Genomic DNA, 15,936 nt, shown 5'->3' on the forward strand with positions numbered 1-15,936 from the left:
TCTTAACATCTATGAATATAAGCTTACCTTACTAAGGTAGTCATGGATATTGAGAGTGTTAAGATTGAGATGGCCATTTAGACCCAGCGCCATGAGGAAGCCAGCATACTCGTTTGTGAATTCATTACTCTTTGGTTTGTTGTAGATAATCCAGGTTGTGTCAACTTGTGAGGAGTTAGCTATCCGCAGTCCAGCAGCCACACCATTGTGGAACTGAGGCCAGGCAGACATATTAGCTGGTGTGTCAATATGGGTAAGGTCCACAGTGGCATTTCTAAAATTGAAATTTTCAAAAACAAAATTTTCCAAAAATGCAGAAATGTATTTATGACTGTATCTATATAAATTTCATATGTGAAAAGACAGCTTTGTCTTTGTGAAACAGTGACCAGTTTAACTAGGTTTTTGTGCACTAACTTTAATTTGTATTAAACATTTTATAGCAGTGATGTCTTAATAAGAACTGCATATTTTTTCTTCTTCAATAATGCAAAAACATCCAAACCCAATTTACTATTTCTTTCCATGAATTTGTTCAGATATTCGTCTTGAAATCTTACCTTGATCCACCTATGAAACTAAACAACACAACATCATATATCACATACCTTGGCGGTGCCTTGCCCGTCAGACAAAGTTTAGGGATTGGAATGGCCTCTGTAGGTAAGGGATGGTATGTAGATAAGGTAAACATCCCTCTGAAATAAACATTAATCAATGTTAAGGGTGACTTCTGATGCTCAATTTCTATTTCTTGACAGTGTGTAAAAAATTCTTATGAAAACTTACCTTTATCATGCACAATAGTCACATAAAAAGTTTATAAAATTATATATTTTAATGTCAAATCATCCCTTAAGTTTTCCTTCTTTTTATAATGTAACTTTGAGCATGTAATAATTGTAAGGTCATATGTTTGATTGAATAAGATATGTTACTTTTTACCATCTCTCTAAGAAACAAATAATGCCACAACTAAGAGCTGAGGACAAAATTCTCTCCTTCATGTAATGGAAGAGTAAAGAATGAGCACTAACCTGCCTACAGGGAGGGCCATGGTCCGTATACATATAGAATACAAATGTTTTTCTTGTTCCTCAATGAAGTCATGGTCACTGACCTCAGGCCGTTGTACAAGTGCTATCCTAGCCGGCCGTGATGACTGTAGCAACCTTCTCACCTCCTGTACTCGTAAATCTTCACTGAACCGTAGTCTCAGCAACTAATGCACAGAAAACAACATTTATAGGTAAAAATAAATATAGACAGAATGCCATGAAAAAATCATCTTTAAATTATTTTCTAGTGATTCTTGTAATTTACTCAAAGGAGATATTCATAATGTCACAGGAACAATTCTATGAGATTAATTCACAGCACATTACAACATTTGTTCTACACCAGATACCAAATTCTGAAATTTGTTGAAATTTCTTGGTACAATATATTTCTATTGCCAGAGCTGTTAAAACCTGTTACAAGCTAATGTTTGGATAGGACACTTGCTGTATCCTGTACGGAGCTTGACATGTTTACCTCCTCATCCATATGTTCCATACCGTCCTCCTCGTCTTTAGAACGTTTAGATTGTGGGTGCGGCTGTTTGGTGTAGATCCCTGGGGGAGCCTGGGGTTTCTTGTTCTCCATCCCTAGTAACTGGGATAAGTCCTGTCTCCCTACAAACAGAGATTCTCAGTGTAAAAACAAAGTCATTTTAAAATGAAAGTCAACTTCATCTAAATTCACTTTATCCTAGCAATGAAGTGCTTTAATCTACTGGAGAGAGTAACCATAACATCAGAAAGAAGAAACATAATTATAACAATAATTTTACAGTAATTTTACAGTAAATCATCTATAATGAAGGTTTGTATTTCTGAAGCTTTAAAATACTGAATAGTAATGGAAAATGTCTGATAATACGTTAACATTTGAAGACTTTTTGTGGAATCCACATACAGTATATACATTTTATACCTATCACCTACCTATCAATGTATATACTTGTTCTGTCCAATCAGAAGGAGCATTACATCTGCAGTGGAAGATGGCTTCCCGTAAAGGAAGAGAGATACCAACAGGTAAGTATTCCAGGTCCTGATTGGTCATACCTGTACAACACATATCATAGGTATTACTTTAAACACCAACATAGGATTTCATTCAGTTACTGCTTCACAAACCAAATACCAGTTAGTAAGCATTGTATATTCAAATTATATTCAAGATCTGATGTTTCCATTCAAGATCAAAATGAAACACTACTAACTCTGGGCGGTATACAGGAAATTAAACAGACACTAGGGTAAAATATAAGTAAAGAAAAACACTATAAATATAAAATTGACAATCTCAATGAAATTTTCTTATCTTGATACATTGAAATATGTTGGTACTATAATTGTGGAAATTTATGCGAGGTAGAAAATTACACCAATTATACCATTTTATAAGTTTTCCCAACACAATGTTCCTGCAAGTTTGAATGTACATTTATCGTGAAGGTTATGAAATATTCATCATTAATTGCAAATCATAAAATTAAACAAATTGTACATTACATTGTTTATAGTATATGGACTAAAAGAGATCGTTAAATGATATGTCTAGACAACACCTGATGGCAGAGACAGATTATGGTGGTTAAACTTGCCTATCTCTGTCATATACAGTACAATCCTCTCTGGTACACTAGCACTAGGGACACAGATAGAGAAACTTCTGGAGAAACTCCTGGACATGGATAGATCACAGGTGGGCGCCCGGTGGCCTGTAAAAGGTGGGTATGGTGAGATTAGAGTCGAATCAATGAATACAACATCACATAAGCAATTACATGTATACACATTTATTTGGTTGTGAAATTAATCATTGAGTTCAATAAAGTAAAACTGTACAAAATCCGACCTGATTGAATAACGGCAACACATTTGTACAAATAACTATTATTCCAAACTAATCACGGAACGTCAAAAAATCACCTAAAGTAAGTTGCTTGTTTGCTTTATAAGTAGAAGCTTATTTTTGCAGTCTGAAAGTTTTGCAATCTGGTTATCAAAGTATGTAGATTAACCCATCACTATCATTTCCATAATCTAATTCTTGAGAACACAATACTTCGAAATTGCAAATCCCTTTTGATGAGTTACTCATAGATCCGTTTACCTGCTGGAGCCACACGCCGTAAACATTTGTCAATCGCCTGTTCTGTTGATAGATCTCTCTTCAGTAGCAATGCATACAGCTGTGGAGGATAAGCATTGTTTATCAATGTATTTCTGGCATATTTTCATCCTATCGGATTTGGTTTTACATAATTTCATAGCCCAACTACTTATCATTGAAACAAGCTTTTATACAATGAATCTCATAAAATGAAAGGATTTCTTTTGATACCTGAAATACATCTAATATAAGGTTTTCTGATTTACATGCACTTTTTGGACTTAATTCAGAACTTTCATTTGATCAGGAGAAATTTAATCAAGCCAATTTTTTTAATTGTAATAACAAATTTGACTTTAACCTTGAAAGGTCTTTCAATAAATTTTAACCACTGTTTTGTTTGTTTACCGAGATGACGTTTTTGATGTTGTTACAGACACCAGGTATGTAGGGAAGGGAGCCAGGATCGTCTCCCCTTAGGTTGGATTGGAGCCAGTTTAATACCGACGGTACAAACTGACTGAATACTCCAGGGTACACCATCTTATGGAGGTGTTCTGAAATAGGAGTTAAACATGGTACAGTCTGTGAATTTTTTAAATATGGCATAGAACTCAGAACTCATCAGAAAAGATATTTACTGGAATGTCCTTTATCTAAATAATAAGTACCGGGTAATGTCACAGAATATAATTAAAATTATACTTATTATCACCAGTTCACATATTGTCCTGTTGGGAATATTCACAAATAAGATAACATTGCATTACATTGAAAATTGCACAAGATTTAATTTTGTCAGAAAACGATCGGACACATGCTAGAAAAAGATCCAATTAAATAGCGCTACAATTGAAATAAAAGAATCAAATCTTTATTATTGCCTTATAAAATCTTACCTTCTGTAACCTGGCTAACTTCATCTACAGCATCAAACAAATGCTGGAAGTCTCGGCAGTAGTAGTCTGTATAGTTGGTACACTTCAAGTCACTGATACAAAAAGCAATCACTGTTACCATGGATGTATCTGGATATGTGATTGGCTAAGTACATTTGTATAAGAATATGTGATTGAATTACGTTTGTATAAGAATATGTGATTGGATACTTACCTATGAATCAAAATATGATTATCTATGATTGAGAATATGTGATTTGATAATTTCATTTGTATAAGAATATGTGATTGGATAATTACCAATGTATCAGAATATGTGATTGGATGTTTCCATAAAAAAATATTTTTCTATCAGACATACCTTGCTATCTGGTACAGAAGAGGAACAAGTTTTTCTACATCCTCCATCAGCAGTGTGTTCAGCTTCATCTCCTGTGAAATACAAGGAAAAGTGAGAGTAGAGTGCCAAAATTCAATATTTCAAGTTGAGGAAAGGTTACCCAGTAAGTCTAAAATCACTCATGACCTGTCTTTAGGCCAATTTCAAAATTCAGTTATTTGTTTTGGTGTAGATAGGAAATTGAAGGGACTTATAAAGCAATAAATATCAACCATGAATGTCTATTGAAGATTAAATGTTGACAGTTGATTGAGCTTTTAAGATGTGTTTACAACAACGTACCTCGTAGACGAGATGCAGTCCCATCAGGATGGCTGGGATGTGAGGGAATAGTGTGGCAGTGGTGTTGATGGCACAGGGTTTGGAGTAGGAGGTGGCATCAGGGATAGCTGTACAGTGAGTGAGTCCCAGGATAGGGTCCATACACTGGGCCGTGTACTGGTGGTGGGATGAGGAGAGTAGGCCTTCCCAGTCCTAGTCATAAAGGGTCATACAAATAGTCAGGTCAAATAAAAAAAAAGGACTTTTATTCTATTTGTTCTTCAGTTGATTTTGATTCTAATATAGTTTTGACTTCAGAAATAACAATAAATTTCATACCAAAGCTAATGTTTGCACAAAACTCTTAAGCTTTACACCCGGTCCACCCCAACTGCGAACGATGCGTGTATATAAACTAGTGGTGCGCGGTATTATCGGTATACCGATATATCCAGGTTCAATTTGAAAACGATACGTATCGCGGTACGATTTAGTCGTATCGGTTCACTCGGAATCATTCGGGGATTTTCCGTATATTTCCGTGAAAATTTCGTTTTTGACGGGAAATATTTTTAAAATGAGAATTTGTATAAAAATTAAAACTGAAATATATATTTTAACAACATTTCAGACAAATGTATAGGTTAAGATGGATTTTTGGGATGTTATTATACGTAGATTATGATTGATCTTGTGCTTAGTAACGTTTCAAAATGGCGACCTTCATAGGCACGAATGATAACCTCGTAAAAAATCCCAAGCAAAAGCGGTTGTATGGCAGCATTTTGGCCTTATAGTACGTAAAGGGGAAATAAATAGCGAGTAAAGCATCGCTTGATGTCGATTGTGTACGGCAATCGTTAAATGTAGTGGCGGAACAAGGAACCTGACGACTCACTTGCGTCGCCATCACCCAGCTACTGAGTCCCGTCCAGTAGTAAGTGTTTGCAAAACATCGAGCGGAAGTAACACAGACATTATCTCGCATTTTTTAGATAAAAATAAAAATAAAAGTTATATATTGACAAAACATTTATCTCATACTCTTTTTAGGTGATTGACAGAAAAAACCATGCAATTCTTATTCTACAAAAATAATACCAAAATATCATGATACGTATCATAATACACTTATGATGTATCGTGATATATCGCGATACAAAATTTTTCGCGATACCCATCCCTAATATAAACCCCTACCGCTCTACCGCTGACTTGTACCGATGTATTGAATGAGTGTAGTTATTTATAGACTCCAGTACTGTCGCCAAATCCACAGGTAAACTGGTACTGGATGCTACGCTCGGGCCTCTCATCCAGCTTAACGAAACTGAATGGCTAGTTAGCTTAACCGATCTATATATCATCAACAATGCGTCTGTATCTACTTAAAAACAAAACAAATATTCTTCAAATTGCATAAAAATTCACTTGACTAGTATTTCTTTATTTTAGATATTTTAACAAATCTTCATATTTCTAGTAAAACTGCATATGAAACTCCTTATAGATCTAGCTATGCTCATTACGTAGGGAACCGCCATAACATGTCCCGGCTGCAGGCCGTGTGCAAAAAGTCAAAACACACGTGGGATTTATAAGACGAGTCCTAAACTGTCCTATATTTAGGATTTTCAATAAGTGGTTTGTAATATTATTACAGCAAAACTGACAAGCTAGAAGGTTAGTGGCATTTTAACCGTACTGTTATATATAATTAGCCATCAGCTTGGATCTGGTGCCGTACAGATAGTGAGTTCACTCACGATGTGATTATTGCAAGCCAACGTAAATGCTATCGGAATGCTCTTTAAAGTTTGTTAATGATCTCAAACACACTTAAAACTTATTGTGGCAATATTAAAGTAACTAAATTATAATATTTTCAAATAGTTCTGATAACTATTCATGTGTAATATCTCCAGACATTGACATGTGTACGGATCGAGTACGGCGGACTGCCAATGTTTTTGACATGTTCTGCAAGATATATTTCACTGTTTCAGTTACGGTGGCCAATAAAAGAAAACAAGCACAGTGCAATTATATTATGTTATTTCTTCTAAATACAACACTTTTTGTGCAAGTTGTCAAGCATTTATTGTGAATGTTTTGCAATGAAATTACCACCTTTATAACACTGAATTTGTGGTTCCCCGGACATCGTTTTCCCCAAAATTTGAATGCGCAAAAATATACCGATAGTAGATTTTTTTCAGTATTTAAAGCCATAAGAAAAAATACATGTGCAAAGTACACTGGTGTGTAAGTAACACAAGATTTTACGGTATTTGTAACATTTACGATTGTGTTTGGTATAGCTGATGTAGCCAGAGCGCCCCGCGATTTACCTGTGGATTTGGCGACAGTACTCGAGTCTAAAAATAGCCACGTTGTGTCGGTAGAGTGTTAGCGTTTATCGCTACACGGTACAGAATTTCTCGCTGTGTTACAAATCAATCGATTGACGGTAAGGAACTTCATAATATTTATCATTCGCAGTTGGGGTGGACCGGGTGTAATATCAAAGAATAATTTCTTTTATCAAAATTTTTCAATTCTCACACGGTAAAGAATTGCTACATACATCCTCTGAGCCTTGGTCTGACTGTTTTGGCCTCTTGACTGCCACGACGGGCGACATTGACGTGTCCATCTCTTGCTGCAACAGACGTGAAGAGTAAGTATACAGCTGACTGCTGTCTTGAAGATGAATCTAATGTCATTGTTTCAAATGGTGCACAGTCAACTTTGGAAACCAAACACTTGTTTGAAGGCTATATAGTGAACCATGTTTAGAGTTATCAGTTTTTTTTCCATTTTCTTTTTACTACCCTTACTCGATACCATGAGTAAAGTTATCAGATTTTCTTTTCTGTTTTCTGTCTTACCTGATTAGTGAGAGCAAGTCGTGTGGTATCATATCCCATCATGCTCAGTAAACACTTAGAAAATAGACTCCACTCTGATTGGTTGCCAAGCCCCCCGGGTGTATTTCTGGAAGTGTACCATTTCCCTAATATGGAGATGGCCAGGTCTTTGGGCAGCATGTGCTTTAGGGCATGTAGGCACATCTCAACTGTGAACAAGAAAATAATTATCACTGATCAACTACAGTCAACTATAACTATAGACTGCAATTTCTTTGATATGATATGCATATACAAACTGACTAAATTTTTTAACAACAAGTTGACCCATATTACTTAGGTAACTGGAATACAAGAGGGCTCTGATATCAATTTTCATATCAAATGGGTGTGTTTGACAACTAAATAACATCTCAGATGAAATAGTTCATTATGTTTTACAAAATTAAACAAAGTTTTGCCTGTTATTTACTGTTGACAAACTGATGAATTTCATATGCCAAAGGAGCAACTTACTTCCTGGTGAAGATGTGATAGCGGGCATGGTAGTCCTACATAGATGGTTGTTCATCAGTTCCTGTAACGCAAAGAAAACACCAATATACAGTACTAATACGGAAGGGCAAGATTACATAAACATAGAAGATGAAAGTTTCTGAAAATAACATATTTAGTACATATATCAAATAGAACTTAATATTGTATGTGAATTCACTTACAATTGTAAACTTTGCACCAACATTGTCCTTGATTCCCTGTATGAAACTACTCTGCATAGGAAACTCATCAAACTGTGAGGAGTCCTCTAACTCTGTTGGTACAGGTGACATCTGGGTCATCTATAGGTAAATAGAAAGTAGAATTTAGATTACAGGCAACATCTGGGTAAACTATAGGTAAATGGAAAACAAATTTAAGATTACTGGAGACATCTGGGTTATTTATAAGCAGATAGAAAACAGAATTTTTATTACCGTTCTGTGCAAAAATAAAATATGAAGTTGGGGGTGCGCAAAATACATTGATAGAGGCGATTTAAAAAATTTACGGGGAAAAAATCTGTCCATTCTGAGGGGCTAACGATCTATGAATGTCGAGGTACTGCTCTGTTTATGTACACCTATTTATATTATAAAAGGTATTAAATTTATATGATAAAAGGTATTTAAGATTGTAAAAACAATGCCTCACCTATTAAAGTGGATTATCTAAGGCTAATTAAAGTGTTAAGTTATGACCACGATGTCTTGTTTCCATTTGACCCGAGAATTCAATGGCGACTGACTGAGGGCATGGCTTCTACTTACAGCAAGAGATGTATACCCTGCACACCTCATAGTATAATGGGTCAGCCACAATCAGTGACTTTGGCCGGGTCAATCTAGTTTACCTGTATTTTTTTAGGGGAGAGAGTCTGTAGAGAGAGAGTGTGTGTGTGTATACACAAACATAAGTGCCAGCCAGCCACCTGTGCATGCACCAGTGACTGGGTTTGCTGAGCTGTGAATGAATGGCTAGTTAGCTTAAGTGATCTATATATCGTCAACAATGCATCTGTATCTACTTAAAATCAAAGAATTTATCCTTCAAAGTGCATCAACATTCACTTGATTAAAGTACTATTACGTCTTTATTTTAGATATTATAATTAATCTTCACATTTCTAGTCAAATTGCACATGAAACTCCAAAAGCAAATCAAGCAATGCTCCAACTTACGTAGGGAACCGGCCGACTGCAGGCCGTGTGCAAAAGTCAAAACACACGTGGGATTTATAAGATGCCTAAACTGACCTATATTTAGGACTTTCAATATGTGGTTTGCAATTTTATTACTGCAGAATTAACAAGCTACAAGGTTAGTGACATTTTCAACCGTATTGTTATATTGGATCTGGTACCGTACAGGTAGCGAGTTTACTCACACTGTGATTGTTGCAAGCTAAACTACGTATGCGCTAGCTGATTGCTGTTGATTGTTAAAGTGAATAGTCGGGCAAAGAAAACCAGTCTAAATGCGTTCATTGGCCTTCCAAAAGTTCTCACTTATTAATATGACGGTCAAGTTCTGCTTAGTTTCCCAGTTCTGACCATTAAAGTAAAGAAAAGTTGAAAGCATTGAAAACGAGGCTGCGTGAAAATGTAACCACGGACATAGTGAGCCGGGAGGACGTTTTAGAATTCCCATACTTTAAATTAATTTCTTAGTATGCAGACAGATTTTGGCGAGAGATTTTATTTGTCTATTTCACAAGAAATTATACTGGATACATTCACACAATTTTTACCGACTTTAGCCATCCTTGCCCGACTGTTCACTTTAATGATCTCAAACACACTAATTATTTATTGTGACAATTTTAAGTAAATAGTTTCTAATCTCAAAACATTGACATGTGCACGGAGTACGGCGGATCAGACCGCTGATGTTTTGGACATCTGCAAGATATGTCAGTTTCAGGTTACGGTGGCCAATAAAAGAAAACAAACACAATGCGGTTTTAATATGTTATTTCTTCTAAATACAACACTTCTTTGTGCAAGTTGTCAAGCATTTATGGGGAATATTTTGCATTGAAATTGTCACCTTCATACATCGATTTTGGGACTCTCTGGACATCGTTTTTTTCCGAATTTTTTGATGAGCAAAATATACTAATAGTAGATTTTTTTCAGCATTTTCAGCCCTAAAAAGTACCTGCGCAAATTACACTGGTGTGCAAATTATACCAGTTTTTATGGTACAAGCAATATCTGGGTTGTTGATACGCAACTAAAATACATTTCTATGCAAATAGAAGTTTGCTGATCGTCAAATATCTTGTGTAGGTAAGATGTAATATAATTTACCAACCTCTTCATCAAAGCCCGCCTCCATTGCACTAGGTGGTCGTGAGGAGGTAAAGTAGCCACCTCGACTGGGACTGTTAATGGGTGTGGCCGTCCTCAGCATACTTAAGGAGCTTGACCCCAGGGGCAGGGTGGGCACATGTAGGCGATTAATCTGAAACAATGCCGATGGATATTAGTACTGTGGGTTTTTTTTAAGACCTTAACATTGTATTACCGTAACAGGGAAAGTGATTTATGGAAATAATTATTTTTTATATCAAGGCCTTTAAAGCTTTAATCAAAGACATATTGTTTTTCAAAACTATTTCATCCCAATTCACTTCTTAAGTTTCCATATGTAAGCAGCCAATTTAAATAGATCAGATCACCAAAAATAGGAAATGAAATCTGTGCCAGTTGACTAAAGAGCATAGAGTTATCTCATCTAACAGGATCTTTATTGTATATTAAGTTGACAGACCTTTGTAGTTCCACTGTACACCCAAAGGGCCCCAGTAGGGTCTAGTAGTACCATCAGATCTAGGCTCTGTAATAAACAAAGCTTTGTCAGTATAACAATTAATACTGGAACATCGAGTCTGGTATTCATACAATCATTTATCCATGTCTCATAAACAGGTGATACTTTCGACAGTAAGCTCTGTAATCAATTCTTATTGCATGTGATATACACAAAATTAACATGCATGCAAAAATCAATTTGTTTATAATACTACATGGAATAACATAACGAAGATTACAAGGAACTTTTGGAATACATCTTACTGTATAAACTTCATCTATCAAACTACTTTATTATCACAAACAGCATACAGTGTTAAATGGTATGATTACCACCATTTTAAACATTTATAAGTCTCGGAGTAATATCCGCCAGTTCTCACCTCTATAGGAATGGCATCCTTAGCAGGTATAACTGCAACTGTCCCAAAAATCAACTGACTCAAATCATTGCTCTCCTCAAACTTAACACATCTATAAATACAAAGAAAACATTTATTCAGTAACTTGGCATTTATATGAAATACATATGTTTTTACCCATTTTCAACAACAGGTTCTGTATATATATATATAATACTGATCAATATTCATGGTCAATTAAAGATATCCGTTGAAAATTATTCAATAAAGTGAGTTTCAGAAATTTCTGCTAGTTTCCTCATGATAAAATTGAGATGGCGCCAGCGATACTCTAAAAACTTTAGAAAATATTCTGAAAATCTGTAATTCAACTTATTGTACACCAGTAAAATCTCCAGCAACTTCAGAGTGTACCTACCTCAGCTGTTGTCTATAAGATATCACATAACACAGGAACTGTTGCCCACAGAAATCACGTGTCAGAAAGGCTTTAGAGGACTTCCCTAGGGACCCATCTCTGTCAAAATTTATTATCCCTCAATCAGTATATATAGTATAAGCAAAACAAGGTTTTATCTAATTTTGTTTTGCACATCCTTGCTAAGAAATACACCTAAATCAAATTATTTCACACCAATATTAAACAGATAAAAAACATATACCAGTTAAGAGTTGTTTGTTTCATTAGATGGTGGAGAAAAGCTGGAGTAACCAGAGAAAAACCACCGGCCAGCAGTCAGTGCCTGGCAAATGACCTAAATAGGTTTCAAACTCAAAACCCAGAGGTAGAGCGGTTGTGGTGATATGTTGGGACATCTCAACAACTTGGCCACCACATCCCCTAAGAGACTTGATTAGTGGTGCTTAATCAGTCCACAAATTCTCACAGTACACCTAGACATTTACCTGATAGCAGGTGCTGGCTCAGTCCACAGGTGCTCGAAGCACACCTCTGGCTTGAGTGGTTCCACCCAGTCGGTGTAACTCTCATTGATGAGGGATACGTTGTGAGATCCCACTGGAGGGGTTCTGAAATAATTTCCTGGGCTACGGGCAACAGTAGGTGAGGGCGAAAGTAGGCGGTGCATAGAATTGAGCCCCATAGCAGGTGACTGAGAACGGCTACAACAGAAAGTCATGAAAAATATCAAATATGTGAACAATAAATTTAAATGTTAAAAGTCATTCCATCAAAAAAAGAAAATCTTTTACATGAATAATAAGCGTTAGCTAGATAAGTATATATGGACATATATTGATTTATAGTTTCAGTCAACATGAGGTTTGTATACCTAACGGCTGCCATACTGCCCACGGCAGGGCTGAGGCTCTGTGATCGTCCAGGAATTATACCAGGGGAACTAACTCGTCCAGAGAAGCTCCTCATCGGAGAGATACTAGGAGACTGGGCTGACAGACTTCCGATAAAACGTGAGTGGCTGGAACTGGATTGGTTCATCCCCATAGGTGTCGCCATGGCAGCAGGATGGTAGAAACTGTTCTCCATCAACCCACACACTGTATTACACTCCTGCAGATGATAGAAATCAAAAGTTTTATATCATTATATTAATCATGCTCATTAATATGCTTTTAAACCAGATTGTCAACAGGCAATGCAAGCAATAACTCAATACACTGCTTTTCACTGAATGCAATTCAAATGACATTGTTCTTTTTTCCAATGAAAATGTATGGACAATCCTTTGTTTTTAATCAAGCCATTTCATATGTAAATCACAATTTGAATTTATCAAACAAAACATAAACAAGTTAGTTTGCTGTTGCATAATTTTAGATTTGTTCATTTTTATTAATTTTGTTTGTTTTGTTTGTTTGCTTAATTAATGTCCTATTAACAGCTATGGTCATGTAAGGACGGCCTCCCATGTATGCGGTGTGTTGCGTGTATGTTGTGCGAGGTGCGTGTTTTGGGAGACTGCAGTATATTCATGTTGTGTCTTCTTGTATAGTGGAACTATTGCCCTTTTTATAGTGCTATATCACTGAAGCATGCCGCCGAAGACACCAAGCAACACACCCCACCCGGTCACATTATACTGACAACGGGCGAACCAGTCGTCCCACTCCCCGTTTGCTGAGCGCTAAGCAGGAGCAGAAACTACCACTTTTATAGACTTTGGTGTGTCTCTGCCAGGGGACAGAACCCAGAGCCTTCCTCACAGGGGCGAACGCTCAACGCAAGGCCAAAAGTGAGGCGGTGCCAAGGGAGGCATTAGGAAAGATAAAGTCAGTTAGGAAGAAAAGAAAAGATAAGATCCTAAATTTAGTCGCCTTTTACGATCATGCAATAGGGGCAGCAGGTACAATTCTAACGCCCTACCTGCAGGGCTGTCATTATCTTTAAAGATGCTCCATCTCTGACAAACAGTAGTTTTTTTGTTATCTTTTAAAGATGCTCCACTGCTGACAACCAGTTTTTTTTTCCACTATCAAAAGCAGGAGCAAACAATTCAGTATTTTTCTTCAGTTACAACAGTTACTTACTTTACACCATTACCACCACTGAAAAGTTTGACCTTCTCATTTTAATTTAAAATTAAAAATAATATTTTATTGCATCACGAAAAAATTCCATGGCACTATGTTTTATATGAAATGAAGTACTGATTGCACATGCACCGAAAGCAAAGTAAATTATTTGATGTTATTTTTTGTGTTAATTAGACATGATTAAACACCAATTGTTGTTCAAATGATAAGTATCGTTTATGCTCTGTCGGCGGTGGAGCATCTTTAAGTTGTAGGTTTTAATGCTTTCTAAATCCTATACAGTAAATATGTGTCCCGATGGTAATTGCGATGATAGCAACATCTTACATCTAGTCTGGCTTTGCGAACCCGCCAGGCAGAGTGTACTCCGACCATCGTGTCGTAGGTAAACACCAGTGAGGGCTCCACACATGTGAAGATTATATGTTGTGTGTTATCTGTGAGATAGGAAATCTTCGGACAACCACCAGAACCTGTAACAAATATTGTGGATAAACAGACAAACATTTACCTTGGCTATAACATAAACATTCAAACCCTCTCACAAAATTACCTAAAAATTTGTATATCGCCAAAATAAAGTGGTGGCCAGCAGTGTAATAAAAATCACCACCTATCTATATAAATATTGCAACTGTGCTGCATAAATCTCAAATATAACCTTTATGAAAAAATCTCAACTAGCATGATCTTTTCAAGGTTACCGAAAATATATTGACAAGGGTTACTATGTGTAAAACTTACTTGAAGTTTTTGTAATGACTGGTGCAACTTCATCTAATGGGTGTAGCATGCTGAAAACTGTTGTCTGGCTGGGCGAATTCCTAAAAATGTATAACAGATATTATTTTACAACAGGAATAATTACAGTATGTAGATGTATTTGGTATTGGGGTGTTTTATTTGTTTGATTAAATTAACGTCCTATTAACAGCCAGGGTCATGTAAGGACGGCCTCCCATGTATGCAGTGTGTTGCATGTATGAAATGCTTGGTGCATGTTTTAGGAGACAGTAATATGTTCGTGTTCTGTCTTCTTGTATAGTGGAACTATTGTCCTTTTTATATTGCTGTATCACTGAAACATGTCGCTGAAGACACCAAGCAACATAACCCACCCGGTCACATTATACTGACAACAGGCATCCCACTCCCGGTATGCTGAGCGCTAAGCAGGAGCAGAAACTACCATTTTGATAGACTTTGGTGTGTCTTGGCCAGGGGAGAGAACCCAGAGCCTACCTCACAGGGGTGAACGCTCAACAGAAGGCCAAAAGTGAGGCGGTGTCAAGGGAGACGTTAGGAAGGAAACAGTCAGTTAGGAAGAAGAGAAAAGATAATATCTTAAATTTGAATCAATTATAAAATCAATCAAATCTAGCGCCCTACCTGCAGGGCAAGCATTGGGGTGTTCTAAACCATTATAAAGAGTAAATATTTTTCTCCTTGAACCATGAACCTTTGAGATCATATCAGCTATTAGAATTTGAAATTCTAGTATACTATACTGATTAAATTCTAGAACACTAGACCATCCCCATCATAACTGCTAAAATGTTACAATTTTACTTATTTTGCAATTACACAAAAAACAAGAAAATGATAAATTTTCATCTTGATTTTCCCCTTTCATCCTTTTTTGCTTAAGTCCTCTAAAATTAAATATTCCATCATTATTGTAATTCTTGGACATTTTGTGTGCTGTTATTACCTTTTTCCAGTAGCTATTTCTGTGGGTGATACCGTCCTTTCAAACAGAAGTCCATTTTCAATCAGCCATGTACTTGCCACCTACAATAAACACAGACAAAGTTCTTTTTACGGTATCAAAAAACAACAACGATGCAGTGGTATCCAATTTACAGCAAATATTCCTATTAGCTTTGATTTTCTTTTAAAAATATGAAAGGACTGGTATGTTATTCTAAAAATTTCCTAAGGACCCTAAAACAATGTACCATGATTACTCACTCAGCACAAATCTAATTTAAACCAGAGATGTCTGTAAGACATCATTACTGCCACTACATATACAACTTACAAGACACAACACTACATCATCGTAACATGACGTAGAGGACACAAATAACACTATAAGCGTAACAATGTCCT

General features: G+C 36.2%; 1 protein-coding gene across 1 annotated transcript in view; it reads right to left on the minus strand.

Moving 5' to 3' along the window:
• Nucleotides 1–15,936, minus strand: part of LOC138318306 (anaphase-promoting complex subunit 1-like) — a 33,574-nt gene that overhangs the window by 11,891 nt on the left and 5,747 nt on the right. Inside the window, exons 6-29 of the mRNA XM_069260525.1 lie at nucleotides 15,536–15,615; nucleotides 14,569–14,648; nucleotides 14,152–14,297; nucleotides 12,603–12,841; nucleotides 12,217–12,432; nucleotides 11,729–11,827; nucleotides 11,332–11,422; nucleotides 10,908–10,973; nucleotides 10,449–10,598; nucleotides 8,315–8,434; nucleotides 8,112–8,172; nucleotides 7,617–7,804; nucleotides 7,313–7,387; nucleotides 4,747–4,938; nucleotides 4,426–4,496; nucleotides 4,065–4,156; nucleotides 3,574–3,722; nucleotides 3,166–3,244; nucleotides 2,654–2,770; nucleotides 1,989–2,111; nucleotides 1,537–1,676; nucleotides 1,038–1,222; nucleotides 609–698; nucleotides 28–274 (exon numbers count right to left, since the gene is read on the minus strand). Of these exons, the coding sequence (XP_069116626.1) occupies nucleotides 28–274; nucleotides 609–698; nucleotides 1,038–1,222; nucleotides 1,537–1,676; nucleotides 1,989–2,111; nucleotides 2,654–2,770; nucleotides 3,166–3,244; nucleotides 3,574–3,722; nucleotides 4,065–4,156; nucleotides 4,426–4,496; nucleotides 4,747–4,938; nucleotides 7,313–7,387; nucleotides 7,617–7,804; nucleotides 8,112–8,172; nucleotides 8,315–8,434; nucleotides 10,449–10,598; nucleotides 10,908–10,973; nucleotides 11,332–11,422; nucleotides 11,729–11,827; nucleotides 12,217–12,432; nucleotides 12,603–12,841; nucleotides 14,152–14,297; nucleotides 14,569–14,648; nucleotides 15,536–15,615 (3,096 nt within the window). The remainder of the gene's footprint in view (nucleotides 1–27; nucleotides 275–608; nucleotides 699–1,037; nucleotides 1,223–1,536; nucleotides 1,677–1,988; nucleotides 2,112–2,653; nucleotides 2,771–3,165; nucleotides 3,245–3,573; nucleotides 3,723–4,064; nucleotides 4,157–4,425; nucleotides 4,497–4,746; nucleotides 4,939–7,312; nucleotides 7,388–7,616; nucleotides 7,805–8,111; nucleotides 8,173–8,314; nucleotides 8,435–10,448; nucleotides 10,599–10,907; nucleotides 10,974–11,331; nucleotides 11,423–11,728; nucleotides 11,828–12,216; nucleotides 12,433–12,602; nucleotides 12,842–14,151; nucleotides 14,298–14,568; nucleotides 14,649–15,535; nucleotides 15,616–15,936) is intronic.

Source organism: Argopecten irradians, chromosome 3, assembly GCF_041381155.1.
Source record: "Argopecten irradians isolate NY chromosome 3, Ai_NY, whole genome shotgun sequence".
Lineage (NCBI taxonomy): Eukaryota > Metazoa > Mollusca > Bivalvia > Pectinida > Pectinidae > Argopecten > Argopecten irradians.